The sequence below is a fragment of the Ovis canadensis genome, chromosome 2 (assembly GCF_042477335.2).
Source record: "Ovis canadensis isolate MfBH-ARS-UI-01 breed Bighorn chromosome 2, ARS-UI_OviCan_v2, whole genome shotgun sequence".
Lineage (NCBI taxonomy): Eukaryota > Metazoa > Chordata > Mammalia > Artiodactyla > Bovidae > Ovis > Ovis canadensis.
This window is the reverse complement of record NC_091246.1, coordinates 33840204-33865411: the sequence shown is the minus strand read 5'-3', so window position 1 is coordinate 33865411 and position 25208 is coordinate 33840204. Positions and strand designations below refer to the sequence as shown.

Below are 25208 nucleotides of genomic sequence, written 5' to 3'. Positions count from 1 at the left end.
TTACCGACTTGATGGACATGAGTTTGAGTAAACTCCGGGAGTTGGTGATGGACAGGGAGGCCTGGCGTGCTGCGATTCGTGGGGTCGCAAAGAGTCGGACACGACTGAGTGAGTGAACTGAGATCAAATCTACCAATGTATAAAAAAAGAAAATACATTATAATCAAGTACATTTTATTACAGGAATGCAAGCCTGGCTCAATGTTTAAAGTATAATTTACCATATAATATAAAGTCTCAATAGATTCAGGAAATCTATTTGACAAAATCAGCATCCATTGATGATGTTGCAAAACTCTCAGCAAAACTAGGAAGAGAACTTCTTTAATCTGATAAAGAGCATGTGCAAAAAACCTATAGCTAACATCACACTTAATGATGAAAGAGTAAGTTATTTTCTCCTTTGATTGGGAAGAAAGCAAGGATGTCCAGTCTCATCACTCCACTTTACTCAGTGTGGTACTGGAAGTCTTAGCCAATGAAAAGAGGCATGAAAAGAAATAAAAGACATATATTTGAGAAAGTAAGAAATAATATTTCTTTATAGACAGCATGATTATCTATGTAGAGTACCAAGGAATCTGCAAAGAAGTTCCTAGACCTGATAAGTTTTACAAAATCAGAGGATATGATACCACTGTACAGAAAGCAGTTGTATTTCTATATACTTGCAATGAACAATGCAAACCAAAAACTTTAAAGCAGTACTATTTATATTAAATCTCAAGAATGAAGTACGTAGAGGTAAGTCCAGCACCTGTTTGGAGAACCTGTATACTAAAAAACTACAAAGTAATAATGAAAGACATAAAGACATCAAAGGAGGCTTAAATAAATAGATATGTCTTACTTGTGAATTGGAAGAATTGATGTTTTTTTAAGATGTCAGTTCTCCCCCGAAATTAATCTACAGATTCAAAGCAATCTCAAAATTATAGCAGAAGTTTTGTAGATGTCAACAAACTACTTCTAAAATTTATATAGAAAGGCAAAGGAACTAGTACAGCCAAAACAAATTATTATTACTGTATTTTGAATTGAATGAAAATGAAAATAGACTTTGTGGGATTGTAAATAATAATAATATTATTATTGTAAATAACAATGTATTTTAATAATTCATTATTTTAGATACATTTCTTTCACTTTCAGAAAGTTTTTATGTATTCCAAAGTATTTATTTGAGATAGGTTATCAACTGGCTTGATATTAATAACCATTAAATATTTCATAATTTGTGAAACCTTTTCTTGTATGTTGGCTCATTTGACATATTCAGACATGTCATTTCATTTTCACTAGTTCGATATTACTACCCTTGACTTGAAAGATTTTTTTTTCCTGCACATTTCTTCTCCTGTGTAAAAATACTCTTACATAGGGATTAAGTAGTACCCAGATGGAAGCAGTGATTTATAAAAATTTTCTACTGGCTTTTTACATTTTAATCTCTTATATTCTGTGACATTTAAAAGAAGTATGTTTATGTCACAGTAATGAAAAATACATGTACAATATGTCAAGATTGTGACAGCATTACTAATATATATAACATTTGTTTTAAGACCACTTTCCTGGTGGATAACAAAAAGGTCTTTGGAATCCATCTCATGCAAGACATGGTGAAAGATGCTCTTCGGTCTTTTGTCAGTCCTCCGGTGCTCTCCCCAAAGTAAGTATCATAAGGCATTGTATAGCCTGCATGTTTCTTAAAAGCCCAAATTCTCTGTGCTCCTTTATGGCAAAGATATACAAACAGCTGGATTCAAGTCTCCATGTAAAAAAAAATTACTCTTATTGTAAAATTAATTGATTTCTGCCACATATTATTTAAATTTAAATTGAGGTTTTCTGAAGTTGATACTGGGTCCAGTATGAGAAGAAAAGCTTACAAGGACTTGTCAGAAATTCAGCAAATTGTATTGACCCTTATTGTGTGCAAAGCACTGTGCTAAGTAGACACTTTGGGAAATAATTATAAAAAGATAAGATTTCCTCTCAATAATTTTGAGTCTAGATAGAAATAGAAAATGCTAATAATTGATCCTTAATTATATGCTGGTAGAGTCATTTCCCCAAATTATGCTGCCATAAAAAGCTGGAAGGATCACTTGAATTGGCCTTTTGGAAAAGAACGTCAGCTTTATTGACCTTTCCCTTGAGAAAAGAAGAAAGGAGATGTTATTTCTTAGGAAAGAAACCAGCATTTGTTAAGATATAGTGTGTGAAATCACATATTTTAAAGAAAGTTAGTGGTTCAGCATTCAATTTGTTGAATAAATTGTGCAACGTTTCACATAAAACTCTGGTACCGTCCTGTCTCAGGTTGGTTCTCCAGAAGCTGATCCTGACAAAAAGATTCATGCCAGTGTAATTTAGAAGGTAATTCCAGGAGAACTTTCAGGTTTGTAGGCAGGTGGGACATGAACAGGAAGAAAGCCATGTAGTGGTGTGCTTTACAGTTGGTTGTTGCTGTTCAATCACAGAGTCCAGTTTGACTCTTCACGACACGATAGACTGTGTGGCACGCCTAGCTCCTCTATCCTCCATTATCTCCCAGAGTTTGCTCAGATTCATGTCCATTGAGTCGGTGATGCTATCTAACCATCTCATCCTTTGCCATCCCCTTCTCCCTTTGCCTTCAGCCTTTCCCAGCATCAGGGTCTTTTCCAGTGAGTCAGCTCTTCCCATCAAGTGGCCAAAGTATTAGAGCTTCAGTTTCAGCAGCAGTCCTTCCAGTGCCCATCTAGGGTTGATTTCCTTTAGGATTGACAAGTTTTATCTCCTTGCCGTCCAAGGGACTGTCAGGAGTCTTCTCCAGCACCACAGTTGAAAGCATCAGACTTCTTTATGGGCCAATTCTCACATCTGTACATGACTTCTGGTAAAAAAAACCATAGCTTTGATTATATGGACCTTTGTCAGCAAAGTGATATGTCTGCTTATTAGTGCGCTGTCTAGGTTTTTCATAGCTTTCTCTTCCAAGGAGCATGCGTCTTTTCATTTCATGGCTGTCACCGTTGGCAGTGATTTTGGAGCCCAAGAAAATCTGTCACTGTTTCCACTCTTCCCCCTTTTATTTGCCATGAAGTGATGGGACTGGACTCCATGATGTTAGCTTTTTAATGTTGAGTTTTACGCCAGCGTTTTCACTCTCCTCTTGCACTTTCATCCAGAGGCTCTTTAGGTTCTCTTCACTTTCTACCATTTAAGTGATATTATCTGCATATTTGAGGTTGTTGATATTTCTCCCAGCAATCTTGACACCAGTTTTATGATTTATCCAGCCCAGTGAAGTACTCTGCATGTAAGTTAAATAAGCAGGGTGACCCTATACAACCTTGTACTCCTTTTCCAATTTTGAACCAGTCCATTGTTCCTTGTATGGTTGTAACTGTTGCTTTTTGACCCTCATACTGGTTTCTCAGGAGACAGGTAAGGTGGTCTGGTATCCCCATCTCTTTAAGAATTTTCCACAGTTTATTGGATCCACACAGTCAAAGGCTTTGGTGTAATCAATAAAGAAGAAGTAGTTGTTTTTTTGGAGTCCCCTTGCTTTCTTTATGATCCTACAAATGTTGGCAATATAATCTCTGGTTCCTCTGCCTTTTCTAAACCCAGCTTGTATGTGTAGAAGTTATCAGTTCACATACTGCTGAAGCCTAGCATGAAGGATTTTAAGCATAACATTGCTAGCATGTGAGGTGAATGCAGTTGTACAGTAGTTTGAGCATTCTTTGGCATTGCCCTTCTTTAGGATTGGAATGAAAACTGACCTTTCCAGTCCTGTGACCACTGCTGAGTTTTCCAAATTTGCTGACACATTGAGTGCCTCACTTTGACAGCATCATTTTTTAGGGTTTTAAATAACTCAGCTGGAACTCATTTTGATGACCATCATCATAGTTATCTTTGTGTATAAGATATATACATATATGATTATATATGGGATCACATTAAACAGTTATTTTTATTATGAACATTTAATTATTTTTTATGGATTTTTTAAGTCAAAAGTTTAATTTTAAAATGTATTTATAATTTTTCTACTCAAAAGTAATCATAACTTTATATCTCAAAGTACATAGTTAATTCTTTTTAATGGCTGCCAAATGTTTCATAATATGCATATGTTTTACAGAGTGAGACTACTGGGTGGGGGGGACATGTATAGTTTGAATTTTGATATATGTATTAGACTGTATTCTGAAAGATTTAACAATTTATATTTGTACTGGGAATATAAGAGAGTACAATTTTCCTTTATCCTGACCAGCAGTAGTAGGTGTTATCATTCTTTAATTTTTTATATCAATTCTTTAATTTTGTATATCAATGAGAAGTAATATCTCTTTGTCAGTTTGAGCACTTAATATGATGTTCATTGGACATTTGGGATGGTTTTTCTGTGAATTGCCTTTTTTTTTATCCTTTACCCATGGACTTTTATTAAATGGTTTACTTTTTCAGAAAGTTTGTAACAAATCCTTGTGTATTATGAGAGGTTAATCCTTTGTGATAGACATTGAAGATTTTTTCGTATATTAAGTTTGTATCCTGCAACTTTACTGAATTCTTGTACTAGTTCTAACAGGTTTTTTTTTAGAGTCTTTAGAGTTTTCAATATGTAATATGGGGTGCTCTGCATATAGAGATCATTAAAAATTATTTTTAAATTTCTGTGATTAAATGTATCATGTATTCAGAATATGAATTGACAAACACCTGTACCACCATCCATTTTAAGCAGAGTTTTTAATAATTTTGTTTCTATAAATTCCATTACTGATAAGGTCATTGGTAAAATTAAGTATTTCATAAACACTCAATGTATGAATTATTGATACATTATTACATTCATACACTCAATATATGAGTTAGTAAATTTTATTAATTCCCTTATTTGGTATCTGATGTTGTCAGACACGTTTCTGCATTCTAGAGAAAAAGACACACCTGATGACAGGGAGCTTACCTTCTAATGGGAAAGACTAAATTGTGAACAAATAAATAATGTCAGGTCGTAAGTACTGTATAGAAAGATAAAGATGAGATGGTTCTCATAAATGGGATAGTTTTGAAAAGCCTCTTGGAAGTGGTGATATATGTGAATATACTGAGAATGAGCTATGCAAAATCAAAGGATGAAGCTTCCTGACAGTAAACAATAACTGCAAGGTCTCAAGAGTAATGCTGAGCTTTAGGTTTCAAGCGGCAAGCTAATTTTAATGGATTCATTTATTAGAGATAACATCTAAGGTAGCAGTTCTCAACTGTTTTTTGTCTTTACATTCTTAAAAGAGTTTAAGGACCCAAATAGCTTTTGTTTATATTGGTCCTGTTTATTGATACCTACTATTTTAGAAACTAAAACAGTACTTTAAAAATGTTTATTCTTTTTGAAAAGCAGTAAACTCATTACATGTTAATAAACATACATCACATTTGTAAATCACATATTGACATATTTTATGGGAAATAACTTTTTAATTAAAATTAATGAGAAAAGTGGAATTGTTTTACATTTTTGCAAGTATCTTTCAAGCCTGCCTTAGTAGAATATAACTGAATTATTTTAACCTGCTTCTGTTTTCAGTCTGTTGCAGTATTGCTTGCCATGTAGCCTCTGGAAAAGCCATTGTACACTTATGAGAGAATGAGTGCTTTTGGCAGATAACATGTTAATATTATTATGAAAGTAGTTTTAACCTTGTGTTCCCCTCAAAAGCATCTCACCAGGGAAACCTAGGCTATATTGAGAACTGATGACTATAATTTCAAATTCCCCTCCCCCACCCCATCCTTTTCTTTACTCTGGTCCTACAGTTTATGTGTCTCACCTTTATGAATACTTGTACACTTTGCCCAAATATGTGTGTCCATAAATAACATCAGGTTATTTTATGCTTTTAAACTTCACATAAACTTTGTCACAGTGTGTATGTCTGTATAGATATATATATATATATATGTATCTTTTGCAACATGACTTTTTCCTTCAACATTAGAATGTTGAAATTGACCAAGTTTATCCAACAAATTTATTGTGTTAAAATCTATACTTTGTACTGAAGTTTATTTTGTTGCTTCTCTGCAGTTGAAAATTTACCTTATTTCTAATTTATCACCATTGAAATCAGTGCTGTAGTGAACATCTTTGAATTATGACTCCTTTCGCACATAAAAAAATTAATTGCTTATCATAGGCAAATGCATATTCAGCTTTACTAATTTTGTGAAATTGCTTTCAAAAATAATTAAATGAATTGTGTACGCCAGCCAACAGTGTATAAGGATTCCAGCTGCCCCATAGTCTAGGCATTATCAGACTTTTTAATTTTTGGCAATATAATATATGTGAAATAAGTGTCTACATCTTAATTTGTGTTTTGTCTTCTCTATTTAATAATCTTTAACACTTAGATTCTACAGTGTCACACTTACCGTTGTCCATTTAGAATTAATTATACAGTATGATCCTCATTATTTGCAGATTCTATATTTGTTAATATGCCTACTTGCTAGAATATATTTGTTAACCTTTAAATCATTACTTACTCTGCTCTTACCATCTTCATGGACATGTGCAAAGTAGCAAAATATTCAAGTCACGCAATGTGGAAGTCAAACAAGACAACTCTCTACCTTCTTGTGCCTTATAGTGTAATTATTTGCCCCTGTTTTTATGCTTTTTGTTGGTGATTTTTTAGTTTCATGGCCACTGAGTTGTAGTGATATGGTGTCTAGTGTTCCTGGCACAAGAAGGCTATGGTGTGCCTTACAGAAAGATTGTGTGTTAAATAAGATTTGCTCAGGCGTAAGTTCTTTGCTAATCAATTAGCAGTGTAGTTTCTATATAGTGTCTTTAAAAAGAAACACACATAAACCAAGGTTAAACATTGATCAGTTGATTAAAACATTGGGACCAGAGGCTGGAAGGACGTAATCCTGTATTTTATCCTAACAGCAGTGTTTCAGTATTCTCTATTTCAGCATCCACAGCAAGTTTATAGAACATAATTAACACATTCTGAGAATCAACTGTGTGTATAGCAGAGTTTATTGCAAGGTAGTCATCTGTTTCTTGTTCTTTTCTTTTAAAAGCTCTCTTTTGCATACTCTGTCTTGTAGATTTTTTCCTCTGTATTCCTCATGACACCTCTCTCTTTTTGCTGTGTTGTAAGAAAGTTATTCTCTTGATCCTCAAGGCTATTGTGAACATCCTTTTACATACTAACTTTTTTAACTTGAAAAATCCTTATTTTCAGATCCAGAAAGTCCGCTTTTTTAAGTGCTTTATTTTTGTCATCTTAAGCAATTTTCTTACCTTGGATCTTCTAGCACTTCTCTTTAGCTGCCACCTGTTTCAGGTGTCCTGCCTTTTCTTTCTTCTGGCTACTGCCTGCTCTGTCATTTTCTATCACATGATCATGATTCTGTTTTATTTTGAGGTTCTGGTCAGATTGCTCAGTTATGGCAAACACTTAGGAATAGCAAGTTGTCAGCTGCTTTCAGTGCACCAAGAAAAGTGTTTACTTCCTGTCTCCTTAGGAGCAAAGGCTACTGTCCTCCTACCTCGAAAAGGGGGAAAAAAACACTTTCCATCTCTTCAGCTCTTGTATTTCCTCCAGGGCCAGGCAGGTAACAGATCATCCCAGACTAAACAGGAAAGCCTTTCTTAGTTAAGCAGTGCTTTTAACTGAGATAAGGAGCACCACAAGGACACTGGTTTGTGAGGATAGGCCATGAGGTGCTAGCAGGATGTCTAGGTGATGATTTTGGCCAGTGATTGGAAATGTGGGTATATCTTGAAAAAAAATCAGATTCTATACAGTATTTTTTAAATAATTACTGTTGTAAGTACAGTTCACAAGGGTACCAGCCGTAGGAAAATAATGAATATTAGAGTAGGATTAGAAAAAGTAGAGCTTTAGGATTTTCTCTCTTTGTTGATCTTATTGGATCCAGCACTTAATTGTCCAAGTACAGAACTAAAGGAATTGGCAATATTGCACATTTATTATGTGGCTAACAAATTGTGAAATACTTCCTAATTTAATGCTAGCATTCTTCAACTTCATGGTTTGTTTCCATTTTCTCATTTTTCCACCTTCCCTATGTGTTGGTAGCACCTACAGTGTTCCTTTTTGTAGGCCAAATAGTTTAATTTGAATAACAAAAATATTATATTAACTTACAGGTGCTGCCTATATAATAATCACCAGGCTAAGGACTGTATTGACTCTTTTGTTACTCACTGTGTTCGGGTAAGAGCTACACTTTGGATCTTTGTGGTGGATACTTAAAAACTGTGGCATGAAAAAAAAAAAAAAACTGTGGCATGCAAAATCATCAGTAACATTAATTTGTGCTGTTTTTCATCTAATATTTCTTATTCATTTTCCCTGAATAAGTAGGAAATTTTTGTCTCCTCTTAGACTCAAGTGGATAGCTTCATAACCTATAGTCTTCCTGTGAGATTGTTAGATACCAAGGCACCTTCTGATGCCCTCTCACCATAACCCTTGTGGACAGCAGAAACAGAATTAGCTATGACCCTCATCTAAAAAGAGTTTACATTTTTTTTTTAAAAGGACATAAAAACTGTTACTTTTGACCTTATAAATAACGAATATGGGTAACATCCCCAGGCATTTATGTTTGTACTGCTTTAATGAGCAGATTATGTACTGTGCTTAGTTGCTCAGATGTGCCCAACTCTTTGTGACCCCATGGACTATAGCCCATCAGGCTCTTCTGTACAAGGGGTTTCTCCAGGCAAGAATACTGGATGGAGTGTGTTGCCATGCCCTCTTCCAGGGGATATTCCCAATCCAGGGATGGAACCCAGGTCTCCTGCATTACAGGCCAATGCTTTACTTTCTAAGCTACCGAGGAAGCCCAAAAATACTGGAGTGGGTAGCCTATCCCTTCTATAGGAAATCTTCCCATCCAGGAATCAGACCAAGGTCTCCTGCATTGCAGATGGATTCTTTACCAGCTGAACTACCCAGGAGCAGGACTATAGTAAAATTAAAATTACCAATTTTAGATAAGATTGTGAACTTTTTTCAAATCTCAAATAACTTGAAAAAAATTAAAGCTTCCTAGTTGGTCAAATTAATTATAAATCATTCTTAATTATAACTTTTTCTAGATCTTTTTTGCCCAGTTCCATTTACTAAATGTGTGTTTGTGGGATAAGACAGCATGGTATGGTACAAGGAAAATCAATAAAAGACCAGATTTTATTTTTATTAACTACTGTTTTATCATTATCAGGCAGATCACTTTACTTTTTTATAAACTTGCCAATCTTTAAAAAATGTTAATACTGCTTTGATACCTCTTAGAGGCTACTTACTGATTAAATGAGATAATAGCTGTCAAAGTATACAAATGTAAAATCATTACTATCCTTAGAGAATCTTAAAATGCTTATTTCTTAGAGCATTCCTGTCTGTTGTCTGATTCATAAACTGTTACAGTATTTTATATGAGAATACCGAATAGATTAAAAACAGTGATAAGGAACCTTAGTGAACAAGTGTTAGTCACACAGTCGTGTCTGACTCTTTGCGACCCCATGGACTGTAGCCCACAAGGCTTGTCTGTCCATGGAATTCTCCATGCAAGAATACTGGAGTGGATTGCCATTCCCTCCTCCAGGGGATCTTCTCAACCCAGGGATTGAACCCAGGTCTCCTGCATTTCGGGCAGATTCTGTACTGTGCTTTTCTGGGTTTTAGCCATTACCTAATTATTAGGCATTCTGGTATATTTAAAGCAGCACACAGAAGTGTCCGGCTTGAACAGTAGCTTTTAGCTTGAAACAAGCAGAAAAGAAACTGCTCTTGAATATGTGGGAAAATATCTAAAGATTGAAGGAATTATTTTTGCCATATGAGAACAAGTTTTGTAAACAACCACTTTCCTCTGGCTATTAATAATTTCTAGTATTGAGTTCCTGTAAAAGAAACACCTTTGTAATAAGTATGCATAGGCATTATTGTTACATACAGCATTTTTTCCCTTAAACCTGATTTTGAAAATTTGGAATGTTAATTTTCATTAGTATCAGCAGATTTCATATTGACAGTTAACAAATTATACTGTTAACAAATACAATTAACAATCGTATTGTATATTACAGCCATTCTGTAGTCTTATTCAGATCCATGGACATAACAGGGCTCGGCAGAGAGATAAACTCGGTCATATTCTTGAGGAATTTGCTACCTTGCAGGATGAGGTAAGAGCCAAAAAGAAGCCCTCCCTTCCAAAATAAGCAGTTCATATACCTTGACTAGATTTTCAGAAACAATTCTTTAGAACAATAATTTGACTACTTAATTTTTTAATATGGTGAATTTTCTTTTCCATTGAAATGTAATAGTTACATATACCAAAGAAAGGTTTACAGAAAGAAATAGAACAGTAATCTAAATCAAAAACATCTTAAATTATTATTTTATAATCAGTGAAAGGTGTAGAGCTGTAGTTTAATTAGAGTAAGTTTACATTGTAATAAAAATATATTAGTCTTCATTTAAATGTGAGCAACAGCAACATTGATAATGTAACTAAAGATCTGAAGCCAGTTCTTTTTATACTGTGAAGTCTTTTTAATCTAGGAAGTGTTTAGATAAATATTATCCTTTCAGAAATGAAAGGTTTAAATGTAGATCTAACCAAAGGTGCACTTGAAAGTATGAATTCTTTAAATGGTGAGAGTTACATTATCTGCTCATGTGCTATTTTTAGCTGTTACATTTTTTGTAATTCTTTCATTACCTTAACAAGTTGATATTAATGACATTTTGTTGTGATAGGCAGAGAAGGTTGATGCAGCCCTTCATACTATGCTGTTGAAACAGGAGCCCCACAGGCAGCATTTGGCCTGTTTAGGTACCTGGGTCCTTTACCATAACCTTCGAATTATGATACAGTATCTCCTAAGTGGCTTCGAATTGGAGCTCTACAGCATGCACGAGTATTATTACATATATTGGTAAGAGAATGATTGGAGTTAAAATTGATGGTGGGTGGGATAGATAAGATCTGTGAGTATCTGTAGAGTGTAATTTTAGGTTTTTTTTTATTTACTCTATTTGAATTTTACTTGTGGGACAGTTGAAGAATATCTATTGAAAATTAGAGCCAGATCATCTTAAAAATCTTAAGTGTTTTAGTAGTGTACAAATACATTTTTCTGCCATTTGAATTGTTATTTTAAAATTACTAATAAACTTCTTAGAAGTAAATTGATTAGTGAACTTTTATTTGTTTCCAAAGAGAAAAATTAACATACATTTTGCCCTGACATCAGTGACGCTAGGTACTAGCTGTGGAATGTACTTAAATGAATTAAAGTTCAAAATATGAACCAGATCCTCCTTCTGAGAAGAAATTATGGCTAAGATTATCATTGGGAGTATAACTGTTGCAAACTGGCCCTGAGGATTTGTCTCAGTAGCTTTGAAGAAGTTTACAAGAGGTAATCTTCAGCAGAGTAGTTCTTTACTTTCACTTGGGGAGATATATCTAGTAAGAGGATGCTTGAGAATATTTTAGACATGAAAAACCTGCCACAGAATAAAGTAAGAAAATTGACATCTAAAATGAATTCAGCTATCTTGCATCTTTTTTTCAGTCTAGCAAAGTATAGTAATTTGGTTATAATTTAAAATAGAAATGACCTATTGTTACCCATCACAAACAGCTAAGTTTAGTATATTAGATCTAATTATAGTTATTCTTTTCAATTCATTTTTAAATTATTTAACTTAAAATATTGTGTATTCCCTGAAGTCACTGATGTGGAGGCAGGAAAATAATTATTTTCCACACCATTAACAGCATCCATGTTAGAGATGGGAATACCAAAACACCTTACCTGCCTCCTGAGAAACCTGTGTGCAGGTCAAGAAGCAACAGTTAGAACTGGACATGGAACAACAGACTGGTTCCAGATTTGGGAAGGAATACGTCAAGGCTATATATTGTCACCCTGTTTATTTAGCTGTATGCAGAGTACGTCTGCGAAATGCCAGACTGGATAAATTACAAGCTGGAATGCAGATGGCCAAGAGAAATATCAGTGTCTCAGATATGCAGATGATACCACCCTAATGACAGAAAGTGAAGGAGGAACTAAAGAGCCTCTTGATGAAAGTGGAAAAGGAGAGTAAAAAAGCTGGCTTAAAATTCAGCATTAGAAAAATGAAGATCTTGAGATCTGGTCCCATCACTTCATGGATTACAGATGGGGAAAAAGTGGAAACGGTGGTACTTTTCTTTCTTAGGCTCTAAAATCACTGAGGATAGTGACTGCAGCCACAAAATTAAAAGATGCTTGCTTCTTGGGAAAAAAGCTATGACAAATCTAGACAGCATATTAAAAAGCAAAGATATCCCTTTGCTGACACAGGTATGTAGAATCAAAGTTTTTCCAGTAGTCATGTACAGATATGAGAGTTGGACCATAAAGAAGGCTGAAGAGCTGAAGAATTGATGCTTTTGAACTGTGGTATTGAGAAAGACTCTTGAGAATCCCTTGGACTGCAGGGAGATAAATCCAGTCAATCCTAAAGGAAATCAACCCTGAATATTCATTGGAAGGACTGATGCTGAAACTAAACCTCCAATGCTTTGGCCACCTGATGAGAAGAGCTGACTCATTGGAAAACTCTGATACTGGGAAAGACTGAGGGAAGGAGAAGAAGGGGACAACAGAGAATGAGATGGTTGGATAGCGTCACCAAATCAATGGACATGAGTTTGAGCAAACTCTGTGAGATAGTGAAGGACAGAGTAGCCTGGTGTGCTGCAGTCCATGGGGTCTCAAAAGAGTTGGACACAACTTACCAACTGTACAGCAGCAGCATCGAACTTTACTTTCGCCACCTACACATCCACAACTGAGCATTGTTTCTGCATTGGAAAGTAATTCCAGTGCTGTAAAGAACAATATTGCATAGGAACCAGGAATGTTAGGTCCATGAATTAAAGTAAATTGGATGTGGTCATGCAGGAGATGGCAAGAGTGAACATCAACATCTTAGGGATCAGTAAACTAAAATGGATGGGAATGGATGAGTTTAATTCAGAGGACCATTATATCTACTACTATGGGCAAGAACCCCTTGGAAGAATTGGAGTAGCCCTCACAGTCAATAGAAGTCCAAAATAGAGTACTTGGGTCCAATCTCAAAAACGACAGGATGATCTCAGTTCATTTCCAAGGCAAACCATTCAACATCACAGTAATCCAAGTCTATGCCCCAACCACTAATGCCAAAGAAGCTAAAATTGAACAATTCTATAAAAACCTACAAGACCTTGTAGAACTAATTCCATAATAAATAAATAAATGTCCTTTTCATATAGGGGATTGGAATGCAAAAGTAGGAAGTCAAGAGATACCTGGAGTAAGAGGCAGTTTTGGCCTTGGAGTACAAATGAAGCAGGGCAAAGGCTAACAGTTTTGTCAGGAGAACACGCTGATCATAGGAAACACCCTCTTCCAACAATGCAAGAGATGACATTACACGTGGACATCACCAGATAGTCAGTACTGAAATTAGATTGATTATATTCTTTGCAGCTGAAGATTAGAAAGCTCTATACAGTCGACAAAAACAAGACCTGTAGCTGACTGGGGCGAAGATCATGAGCTGCTTATTAAAAAATTCAGACTTACATTGAAGAAAGTAGGGAAAACCACTAGACCATTCAGGTATGACCTAAATCAGTGCTTTATGATTATACAGTGGAGGTGACAAATAGATTTCAGGGAATTAGATCTAGTCGACAGAGTGCCTGAAGAACTGTGGACGGTGGTTCATAGTATTGTACAGTAGCTGGTGACCAAAACCATCCCAAAGAAAAAGAAATGTAAGAAGGCAGTGATTGTCTGAGGAGACTTTACAAATAGCTGAGGAAAGAAGAGAAGTGAAAGGCAAAAGAGAAAGATATACCCAGCTGAATGCAAATTTCCAGAGAGTAGCAAGGAGAGATAAGAAAGCCTTCCTAAGTGATCAGTGCAAAGAAAGAAAGGAAAACAATAGAGTGGAAAAGACTAGAGATCTCTTCAAGAAAATTGGAGATATCAAGGGGACATTTCATGCAAAGATGGGCACGGAAAGGTCAGACACAGTAAGTAACTAATAGAAGTAGGAGACACTAAGAAGAGGTGGCAGGAATATATGGAAAAACTATACCAAAAAAGATCTTAATGACCTAGATAACCATGATAATGTGGTCACTCACCTAGAGCCAGATATCTTGGACTGTGAAATCATGTGGGCCTTAGGAAGCATTACTACAAACAAAGCTGCTGGAGGTAATAAAATTCCAGCTAATCTTTTAAAAATCCTCAAAGATATTGCTGTTCAAGTGCTTCACTCATTGTTAGCAAATTTGGAAACTTAGCAGTGGCCAAAGGACTAGAAAAGCTCAATTGTCCTTCCAATCCCAAAGAAGGGCAATGCCAAAGAAAGTTCAAACTACCATACAATTGCACTCATTTCACACGCTAGCAAGGTGATGCTCAAATCCTTCAAGCCAGGCTTCAGCAGTACCTGAACTGAGAACTTTTAAATGTACAAGCTAGATTTTGAAGAGGTAGCGGAACCAAAGCCTAAATTGCTAAACAGGTGGGAGTACCAGACCACCTTACCTGTCTCCTGAGAACCCTATATGCAGTCAAAAAGCAACAATTAGAACCAGACAAGGAACAACGGACTGGTTCAAAACTGGAAAAGAAGAATGTCAAAACTGTATACTGTCACCCTGCTAATTTAATTTATATGCAGAGTGCATCACGTGAAATGCCAGGCTGAATGAATCACAAGCTGGAATTAAGATTGCTAGGAGAAGTGTCTGCAGATGATACCACTCTAATGGCAAAAAGTGAAGAGAAACTAAAGAGCCTCTTGATGAAGGTGAAAAAGGAGAGTGAAAAAGCTGCCTTAAAACTCAACATTCAAAAAACTAAGATCATGGCATCTGGTCTTGTTACTTCATGACAAAAGAAGGGGAAAACAGGGACAGATTTTATTTTATTGGGTTCCAAAATCACTGAGGATGGTGACTGCAGCCATGAAATTTGAAGATGCTTTCTCCTTGGAAGGAAAGCTACGACAAACCTAGACAGCATATTAAAAAGCAGAGACATCACTTTGCCAACAAAGGTCCATATAGTCAAAGCTATGGTTTTTCCAGGAGTCATGTATGAATCTCAGAGTTGGACATCCATAAAGAATGCAGACCACAAGCAAACTGATGCTGGGAAAGACTCTTGAGAATCCCTTGGACTGTAAGGAGATAAATCCAGTCAGTCCTAAAGGAAATCAACCCTGAATATTTATGGGAAGGATTGATACTGAAACTGAAGCTCCAATATTATGGCCACTTAATGCCAAGAGCTGACTCATTGGAAAGACCCTGATGCTGGGAAAGATGGAGAGCAGGAGGAAAAAGAGGTGATGGCGGATGACATGGTTAGATAGCATCACTGACTCAATGGACAGGTGTTTAAGCAAACTGTGGGAGATAGTGAAGGACAGCGAAGGAAGCCTAGTGTGCTGTAGTCCATAGGGTCACACAGAGTCAGACATGACTTAGTGGCTGAACAACATAACCATTATCATGGTTTTGTTGTCATGGATGCTAGGGCTCTTAGCAGGTAATTCTTGGTTGTAAAAAAGAATTGGAGCATCAATATAGTTATGTGAGAAAAATATTATTTTGTATATTACCCAACATTCATGTAGGTAACAGCTCTTACCAACAGTTGTTATAGCTACTTAGAACTTTTTTTTTTTTCATTAATTCATACTGGACACTCCTGTTCAAACAAGTCAGTTTGTAGAGGATTGTGCTCAAGTTTTGTTGTTTGAGGCAGCTGATTGGAAGCTTTTGTGCTCTTGATTGCTCAAAATATAATTTTTATATGCTCTTTGACACAAAGAATTGGCAGATGAATTACATTCAGATAAATACTTGAATAGAAATTTACCTGTATATTTGAGCAGATTCATTTCTTGCTAACAAGAAATGCTTGCTTCTGCTTGTAAGTATCCTGGTCTACTGTGATGTTAGTTTTAACTGCTGTTTAGTTTTAGTATTAGAGATTGGGCTCCAGCATTTTTATAAAATATATATTGTTGATCTTCCTGAATGTGATCCCTAAAGCATGTGGACCCTAAAAATCAGTTTAAAAAAAAAACTAAAACAATAATTCTTAAATTTAGCATGCATCATAATCACTTGGAAAGCAACTTGTTGGGCTCTGTTCTGGTGTTCCTGGTTTAGTAGGTCTAGGGTAGGACCCCCCCAATCATTCTCATTTATAACTGCTTTGCTGGTGAGGCTGCTGCTGGTCCTGAGATCACAGTTTAGAACTGGTATAGAATATTAGCTCTTTGACTCTCTTTAGATAAAATTGTATATTAATTTTGATAAAGCAGTTAGTAAAAAGCGTGTTGATATATCTGATAAATGAAAGGCATGAATTATGCCAGCTCTCCCCTTTACTCATCTGTCCTTGGGTTAGGTAGTCAGAAGGTAGAAGGTAGCATTAGTTCTTTATAGAAATCATCTCTTTGATAAGGTAGGTTACAAATCCTCATTTTATAGTGTGATGGGGGAAAAATTCATTTTTATTTTTTACAAGATTTTATAATAAGTGCTTTTCTTAAATTCATTGCCAGGAATTCTTTTCTCTCCACATAATACATACTTTTTCTAATCAGATAAAATCGTACTTTATATATACTTTTTCTACTTAGATTTCCAGGTTGGCTTTAGCTGCCAGGAGGCTTAGTGCTCAGTTCAGTATTAAAGTACCTAAGTCATTCCAGGTGTATCTGTTCATTTGTTTTGCCTTTTTTTTCCTGGCTGTGCTACATGACTTGTGGAATTTTAGTTTCCTCACCAGGGATTGAAAACGGGCCATGCAGTAAAAGCACCCAAGTCCTAACCACTGGACTTCCAGAGAGTTCTCTTCCTTTGCTTTAAAATGTTCTTTTTTAACGTGTTTTAACAGTATAACCTGCCTTATAACTGTTTGAGAAATTTTCGGAATGTGTCATACAAACTTGATCATGAAATCTCTTATAAATCTTTGATTTTCATTTAATATAGTAGTGGTCCATAATTTTATTCAAGGAATATATATTTATATCCTAGGTTTGAACTATTTTTCTGGCCTAAGAGAAAGTATTATTTGCCATTTTAAACTTACAAGAATGTAGTACCTGGTGAGATAATCTGTCTCACAATTCTTTATTGAATAAACTTAAGTAAATTATATGCTTGCATGTTTTTAATGTTTTAGAATCATTCTATCTAATACATGTAATTTTTGTTCTGTATTTGTTTCCTTTTGTAATTAATAAGAAAATAAATTCCTTAATGGGTTTAGGTGAAATGTGACCTATATTGATATAGTAAAGACAATTTGCTGGACATTCATTTGATCTACTGATATATGTAATTACCAAGAAGTCTTTTTTAATTGAAGTGTAGTTGATTTACAGTATTGTGTTAGTTTCAAGTGTATAGCATAATGATTCAGTACTTTTGCACATTATATTTAATTATAGGTCATTACATGATAATAAGTGTAATTCCCTGTACTATACAGTAAATCCTTGTTGCTTATCTATTTCATGTATAGTAGTTTGTATCTGTTAATCCTATACCCCTGATTTGTACCCCCTCCGGAAATCTTTTGAAAAGTTGTAAAACTCATATCATTGCAGTGTATTTTCCATATTGTGTGGCAACAAGAAATTTTCCATATTGTATGGCAGCAGGGTAGGGAAAGTTAATTATTTGTAATGGTCATTTTTTAAAGATCTAATCTATTAATTATCTATTTGAATAATCTTGTTTTAAAACAAAAAGCTTTTAAAACATTATATTAAAAATCTCTCTTTATTAGTACTAGTGCATGTGTTGACCAGGCTCTCATTCAGACATCTATCATTAACTAACATTTTCTTTCCATTAAGGTATCTCTCTGAATTTCTTTATGCCTGGTTGATGTCGACATTAAGTCGTGCCGATGGCTCTCAGATGGCAGAGGAAAGGATAATGGAAGAGCAGCAAAAAGGCCGTAGTAGTAAAAAAACAAAAAAAAAGAAGAAAGGTGATGGGAATTATTTTTAAACTTAAGAAATAAGTAACACTGGAATGTACTTTAATTTCATCAAATAATAGATGAATTAGTCATTATATTTTTATTCTTACCATCTTCTCTTCCCCGGTGGCTCAGCTGGTAAAGAATCCGCCTGCAGTGCGGAAGACCTGGGTTCAATCCCTGAGTTGGGACGATCCCCTGGAGAAGGGAATGGCTACCCATTTCCGTATTCTGGCCGAGAATTCCATGGACAGAAGAGCCTGGCAGGCTACAATTAATGGGCTCTCAAAAGAGTCAGACACAACTGAGCAAATTTCACTCACTCACTCACTCACTCATCTTCTCTTCGAAGATATTGGGGTAGAAACTGAGTCACAGTATTAGTGGTAGAATCCTTTTCGTTTCTTTCCTTGCTTTTCTGTTACTTCTTTCCTATTTCATGTGTCAGAGGACCTTAGAACAAGAAGTAGTAACCACATGGAGTAAGATAAGGAACAAGACAAAGATAAGGAACAAGACAGCAGGAGACTTCCGATACTCTTTTGACAGAAGGCTGACAGCTCAGGAAGGAAGGAAATCTGGAGTGGTGCTATTAACAGTCAAACAGAAAGATGATCATACCCTGCCCAAGGACCATGAGAAGAAAGAAGGGTTTCCAGGGGACTACCCTGTTAATCACTCATGGGCCGGTACAGATAGACTATAGTCATTACAAAATAGTGCGTTGTGTTCCTTTCTGATTTCAGCAGTTTGAGTGGGTCATTAAATGACTATACTCATGGCTTTCCTGTAATAAGAAATTGTCTCTGTATTGTGACTTTAGAAAAAATTACAGTTAATTTATACTGAAATCTTATGGTTTGGGGAACACAATTACTGTCTAACCTTAGCTCTATTTTATTTTTTGTAGATTTGGGCCATAAAATTTAGCCTGTGGGAACAAACTTTTTAATATTTTAATTTGGTAAACAAGATAGAAGATTTTTTTTTAATTTAGATTTCTTCTGCAGTAATGCAAGAGGAGGAGGGAAAAGAATTTGGATAATTTTCTTTCTAATTATAGTTCGCCCATTGAGCCGAGAGATCACAATGAGCCAGGCATATCAGAACATGTGTGCTGGAATGTTCAAAGTAAGTTGCTACATTGCTATTTCATTATTTAACTAAAATGAACTCTCCTGTGATTCTAGGTTCTAATGTAACCTTCATTTTTACTGATTGTCTGCTTAAAAATGACCTTTTATCCAAGTCTGTTGGTTTTATTAATTTGTTTAAGATACTGAACATTTGTCATATGTCAGATGTCTTGAACTAGGTGCATTGTGAGATACCAAGTCTAAGCTGATATGATCCTTGTCTCAAGTGCCTAGTTAATGTTAGACCAGATAACATATATGTGGCATGGATACTAAGAGAGGGAAGAGTTTACTTCTGATTGATGATCAGAAAAGGTTTCTTGGAAGAGATGGGTTCCAGAGTTTTTTAGAAGTATGTTAGGAAAGGGGCAAGCTGCATAATGAAGGGGTTAATTTAAGCAAAGCAGGCATTTTCAGGAGATAGTAACTCGAGGAAACATACTAAAATACATAAAATAGAACATGGAATTCTGTTCGGAAAACAGGGTCAGTGCTTTTCTTATAGAAATGATATATTACTATTTCTTCAGGAGCCTTTACTTGAAGTTTTCAAAGCTGTTACAAGAGCCTTAAGAAGAAGAATATGCATGTGGCACAATTTCACTGGGGATATTGAAATATTAGACACTAGAACATGAATATTTTTCATATAAAAGATGGTGTAGAATATCAAAATGAGCATTAAAGCTAGTTTTTCTCTTCCTGTTTTTGATTTCTGGGCCTTGTTTTGATTAACTGTATATAAATAGCTGTTTCTTATTTTCTGCTCTCTGTTAATGAGGATGTTCACATTTTCATACTGTTACCATCTTTCTCTCTCTCTCTCTTTGTACTGTAGACCATGGTAGCTTTTGACATGGATGGCAAAGTACGAAAACCCAAGTTTGAGCTTGATAGTGAACAAGTTCGATACGAGCACAGATTTGCTCCATTCAACAGTGTGATGACACCACCACCAGTGCACTATCTGCAGTTCAAGGTGAACCTGCTCCTTAGAATAGCTGCAAAATATTTAGTCTTAGACCTTCTTGGAGATGTGCTATTTGTACCTAGCCATTTTGCTGAAATAGTCAAGTGAAACTCTTATTGGACCAGTGAGATAAAGGGATGAAATAGCAATTTTAAATAGTATGAATATTATTTGACTTTGTTGGGTATATTCATCACATTAACAGTTATTTAAATATGAGAATAATATGAAGTGTGGTATATAAAGGTTGAAAATTGAATAGGAAAAAACCAGGACATGCAGAGTGTTTGCTTTAGTGTCCATATGTGAATGGATAATCAATGTAGAATTCTTTAATTTAAGAAAGTATTTTAGAGTTTTTTCTCATTTAACATATTTTAAATAATAATATTTCTTCCTTTTTAGGAAATGTCTGACCTCAATAAATATAGCCCTCCTCCTCAGTCTCCAGAACTGTATGTGGCAGCTAGTAAGCACTTTCAGCAGGCAAAAATGATACTGGAAAATATCCCAAACCCAGACCATGAGGTAAAACTGCAGTTACAGTTATTCTACAGGAAGTTTGTCAGGAAGTACATCACTTACTACTGGATAACAGTTTAATTATAAAATGAACCTTATAGTATTAATAAATGAAGACTGATGTTTCTGCTAAGGATTTCAATCACTTTGTTAACCTAACCTTGTCAGACTTAAAATTATATGATGAAAGAAGTGATACAAATATTTCCTTTGTGTAAATTTAGAAATCAGTGCAAAGAGAAATTAGTACTTAGAACCATAAAGCTGGAAGAATAGAAATAAGACCCAGATTGATCTACAGCTCAGTAATGTTAACATTAAATTTTAAAAATTTTAATCTATAGTTTACTGTATTAAAATATAATTATATAAATCTTAAATCTAAAAAATGATCTGGTCAGTTATCACAGGAAGTAAAAACAACCTTATTCTATTTGACCATTTAAAATAAAGCCTATTGTTTTGAAGACTATTTTGAGTATCATTCTACAGAGCTTAGAACTTGCAAAATACAAAATATTGTTTCAGTCTCTTATGAGTTTCATTAATTTACTATATAACCTAGTTTATTGAAATGTATTTATTCTGTAAATGAGAGTAACACACCGACCATTTTGAGGGGTATATCTTGATACAGCCTCCATGAAAGGTATTTTAGCGATTGTCAAAAAATCACAGGTACCTAGGCCCCGAAATTCTGCTTCTTGGGATTTACCTTACAGATACCTGTGTACATGTGGGAAATGATGAATATACAGATATTGTCGAGTGTGTATTATGTCCTAAGTAATCTGGTATATTCCAGCAGGGGGGGAAAAAACAAACAGAAATCTGGACCCTTTAGGGGCAGCAGGGGGCAGGCAGCAAATAAATAGTCTATTAGAAGATCAGAAGTACTATGAAGAAAAACCTTAAAAGAGATTTTTCTTCTGAGAATAGAGATAGTGAATGCTCCCAGAGGTATGGAAGTGGAAGGGATTAGACATTTTTAAATAAGTTGGCCTCTGAGCAAATCTTGGAGGAAGGTAGAGAAGCAAGTCATATGACCACCCAGGAATGGAGCCTTCTAGGCAGAGGGATCCACACGTGTAAAAGTACAAAGGCAGGAGTGTTGCTGGAGTATTTGAAGAAGAGCCCAGGGCTGTGTGCTGGAGTGAGGTGAACACAGGTTTGAGCTGTTGGAGAGTTTTAATGTGACCAGATCTGATTTTTGTTCTAAAGTATCACCATGCTGGCCACTGTGTTGGTAAAATAGACTGGTGAAATCAAGGATGGCAGCCAGGGAGCCAGTTAAGAGGCCATGGCTATAAATCCAGGTGACAGATGGTAATGCCAGTGGATCAGAAGTGATTGCATTCTCTATAAATTTTAAGGTCTAGCCAGTGGGATTGACTGATGGATTAGAGGTGAAATTAGAGAAAAACGGGAGTCAAGGGTGGTTTTGAGGTTTTTGACCTGAGCACCATCTGGTTGGGTTGAGTTGTAAGGGGAAGACTGAGGCTGGAACATGTGGGGAGGCAAGGCTGGGAAGGTCAGGAGCTCGGTTTTGGACGTGGCTTTTGGATGCCCAAATGGAGTAGTCATGTAGGTGAGTGGATATGTGATATGGAGCTGAGGGGCAGCAGTTCCTGAACTTGAGGTGATGTGTCAAGTGAGGTCAGTAAGAAGTAGGCAATTTTTTTTTTTCTTCAAGTTGCCCATTACTCCCTCTTAAAGAGAAGTGAGTATTCCATTCCATTGTTACTCATATTTTCAGGTGAAATGTTTTGGACAAATGGTTGTCAGAAATACCAGTTAAAGGACACTTACTGCCTGCTAGGCGTGAGTTTCAGATTGTAATATGTGTTAACTCAGTCCTCACAAATCTTTGTGGGATAGGTAAATTATATCCCCATTTTTACAAATGAAGAAACTGAGAACAGAGAGATGAGAAAACTTGCAGAGGTTTCACAGCTATTAAGTGGCAAAACTGGACTTTGAAACTAGACAGCTTAACGCTAGAGTCTGTGCCCCTAACATGTTGTACTGCTTTGCAGGACTTCACAATGTAATGCTTTCTGGTTTTAATGAAAACAAGATACAGTAGTCCTTTCAAGTTTTCATGATGGTAAACTAGAGTTCTTTGTTACTAAAAGATACATGGTGGTACTCATATTTTGAAATTGGTTTCATTTTAATAAAATACTGACACTTATTTTGGGCCACATTCCTATTGGTATCTATAAATCAATATATTTTGACTATGAATTTTATGTTTTGATTGTTTCAATAGCTTAATGTTGTTTATTATTTAGGTCAATAGAATTTTAAAGGTTGCCAAACCCAACTTTGTGGTCATGAAGTTATTGGCAGGAGGACACAAAAAGGAATCAAAGGTAAAATATATTGTTATTCAATTGTTATAAACTTCTTTTAGTAAGATGAATAAATATTACAAAAAAGTCAAAATGCCCATAAAGATGATTCTAAAAGAGATTCAGTGGCAGAAAATAAATTGGAGCTTGCCATTTTGCCTTGAAACTTACAGATTTTGTTGACTTAAAATCTCTAAAGTTTGCTCTGCCCTTCCACATAAATTACTGAATGACTTCAGGTAACAAAAGAAAATGTGTGAAAACCAATTTATGGGAGTTATTTAAAAAGTCATCCACCTTTAGAAAAGTGAATGCTTCAGTAAATGAATACTTTAATGGCTCAGGAGATGGAAGATTCTGTAAGCCTCCCTTGGTTGGTGTTTCATTGGTGCTGTATCAACATTTGGTGCAGAAGAAAGAGGCCAACCACTGAGCCATTTCTGGTGGCATCTGTGCATTATGTAATACATACCTCTATTTGTTTGTTCTCGCTTTTCTGTTATCCCTCTTTCTTATCACCTCTGCTTTACCAGTGACTCTTTTCATTGCTCAGAAGTAGCAGCTACCCTGGGACGGAAAGAAATCACTGACCCATGACCTTTTCCTGTAATTTAAGTCTATCTTCATTAAGTATGCTCTAAAAATAGAAAACCATTGGTCAGCATATTTTCTAATGACCTTCACAGATGCAGAGATAAGCTAAATCATTTTCTTTTCCTTGTTTCTAAAAACACAAGAGTCTAAAATTAAAAGCCCTTATTTTGTTTACTGTCTAAATATGTATAAGATACATTGATTGACTTTGTTTTCACAGGTTCCTCCTGAATTTGATTTCTCTGCTCACAAATATTTTCCTGTTGTGAAACTTGTTTGAGAGAAAGACTGAAAAGGTGACCAAAAGGGTGGAGTCTACTTTCAGATTCTGTTCTTAGAGGATCTATCCGTCAGTCTTACCACATAACGTGAAGTGAAATGGATTTCTTGGATAACAACCCATTATAAGGAATACTTTTAATTTGACAGCCTTATATGACGTGAATGAAAACTGCTGTTTTAAAGTGGTTTATTATGTTCCATGGATGAAACTAGTCTTATCGAATGCATTGATGAATGTTATATGGTTTTATTACAGATTTAATCATAAATCATTTTTTATGAATGAGTGAAAATAGTGTTTGTAAAGGTTAATAAATTTCTTGACAAAAAAAATGCACTATTGGGGATGAAAAAATAGCACTTTGTTGATACGTGTTAAGAATTGAAGGTGTTTACTCTTAATATTTGAGCAGTTCAAACAAATTAAAAGTTTCAAATCAAGGGATTTAGTAAACACTCACATGGGATTTGGGCTAAATACACTTAAGGGAGGTTTTGGGGGACCGTCTGTGGGGTCACACAGTCGGACACGACTGAAGCGACATAGCAGCAGCAGCAGCAGCAGCAGCCGCCTAGCTATATAGGGATACTAAGTCACACAGGGATTGTGATTTTGTGTGTCACAGTATCTTATATATCAGAATTTTTTTTGTCAGAATGTTTTTAATCCTTTTAACTGTTACTTTTAGTACTTTTTTTTTTTAAGATAACACATCATGTTTACTAGTGATATTATAGGATTAGGTTTAAACATGACATACTGCTTTTTATTACCACTTAGTTAGTTTAACCCATGAAACATTTTCAGCTGGGGCCTTTCCAGCATCCTCTGGCTCTGAAAATTAACTTAAATTCACCTGTACCTACAAGTGCCCAGTGCCAATGGTCCCAGCCTTCTTCCTTTGTTGCTAGTTCCTCCCCCGTCTGCACTGCTGTTCTGTCCCATTTTGCCGTGATATCTGGGGGCCTTTCCTTTCTTTGGTCCTGCTATTAACAAGACAGTATTGTTAGCAGAAGGAGTTACATTGAGCCTTTGGCTTGGCTTAAAACCAGCAGCAGTTTTGTATTTCCTTTACGGTTGAAAGGGTTCTGAGTTTCAAGTATCTTAATTCTTATTTGACACCTTTGTTGCAGATGTCTTATTGAAACTTTATTTCTGGAAATATCTTAAAGCAGCTAACCTGCATAAATCTTGCCTACTA

General features: G+C 35.5%; 1 protein-coding gene across 8 annotated transcripts in view; it reads left to right on the top strand.

Annotated features, from left to right (window-relative positions):
- The window catches only part of NAA35 (N-alpha-acetyltransferase 35, NatC auxiliary subunit), a 94312-nt gene extending 69969 nt beyond the window's left edge, over nucleotides 1–24343 (top strand). For 7 of the 8 annotated variants that reach the window (XM_069575802.1, XM_069575801.1, XM_069575803.1 and 4 more), the window contains 10 exons: nucleotides 1566–1672; nucleotides 8201–8267; nucleotides 10154–10252; nucleotides 10833–11011; nucleotides 18021–18157; nucleotides 19212–19279; nucleotides 20123–20263; nucleotides 20660–20782; nucleotides 23071–23151; nucleotides 23945–24343. In XM_069575802.1, coding sequence (XP_069431903.1) covers nucleotides 1566–1672; nucleotides 8201–8267; nucleotides 10154–10252; nucleotides 10833–11011; nucleotides 18021–18157; nucleotides 19212–19279; nucleotides 20123–20263; nucleotides 20660–20782; nucleotides 23071–23151; nucleotides 23945–24004 — 1062 coding nt within the window. In that variant the 3' untranslated portion in view covers nucleotides 24005–24343. Of the gene's footprint in view, nucleotides 1–1565; nucleotides 1673–8200; nucleotides 8268–10153; nucleotides 10253–10832; nucleotides 11012–18020; nucleotides 18158–19158; nucleotides 19280–20122; nucleotides 20264–20659; nucleotides 20783–23070; nucleotides 23152–23944 lie in introns of all 8 variants that reach the window. The other variant, XR_011254267.1, reaches the window with a different exon arrangement.
- The last annotated feature ends 865 nt before the right edge of the window (nucleotides 24344–25208 follow it).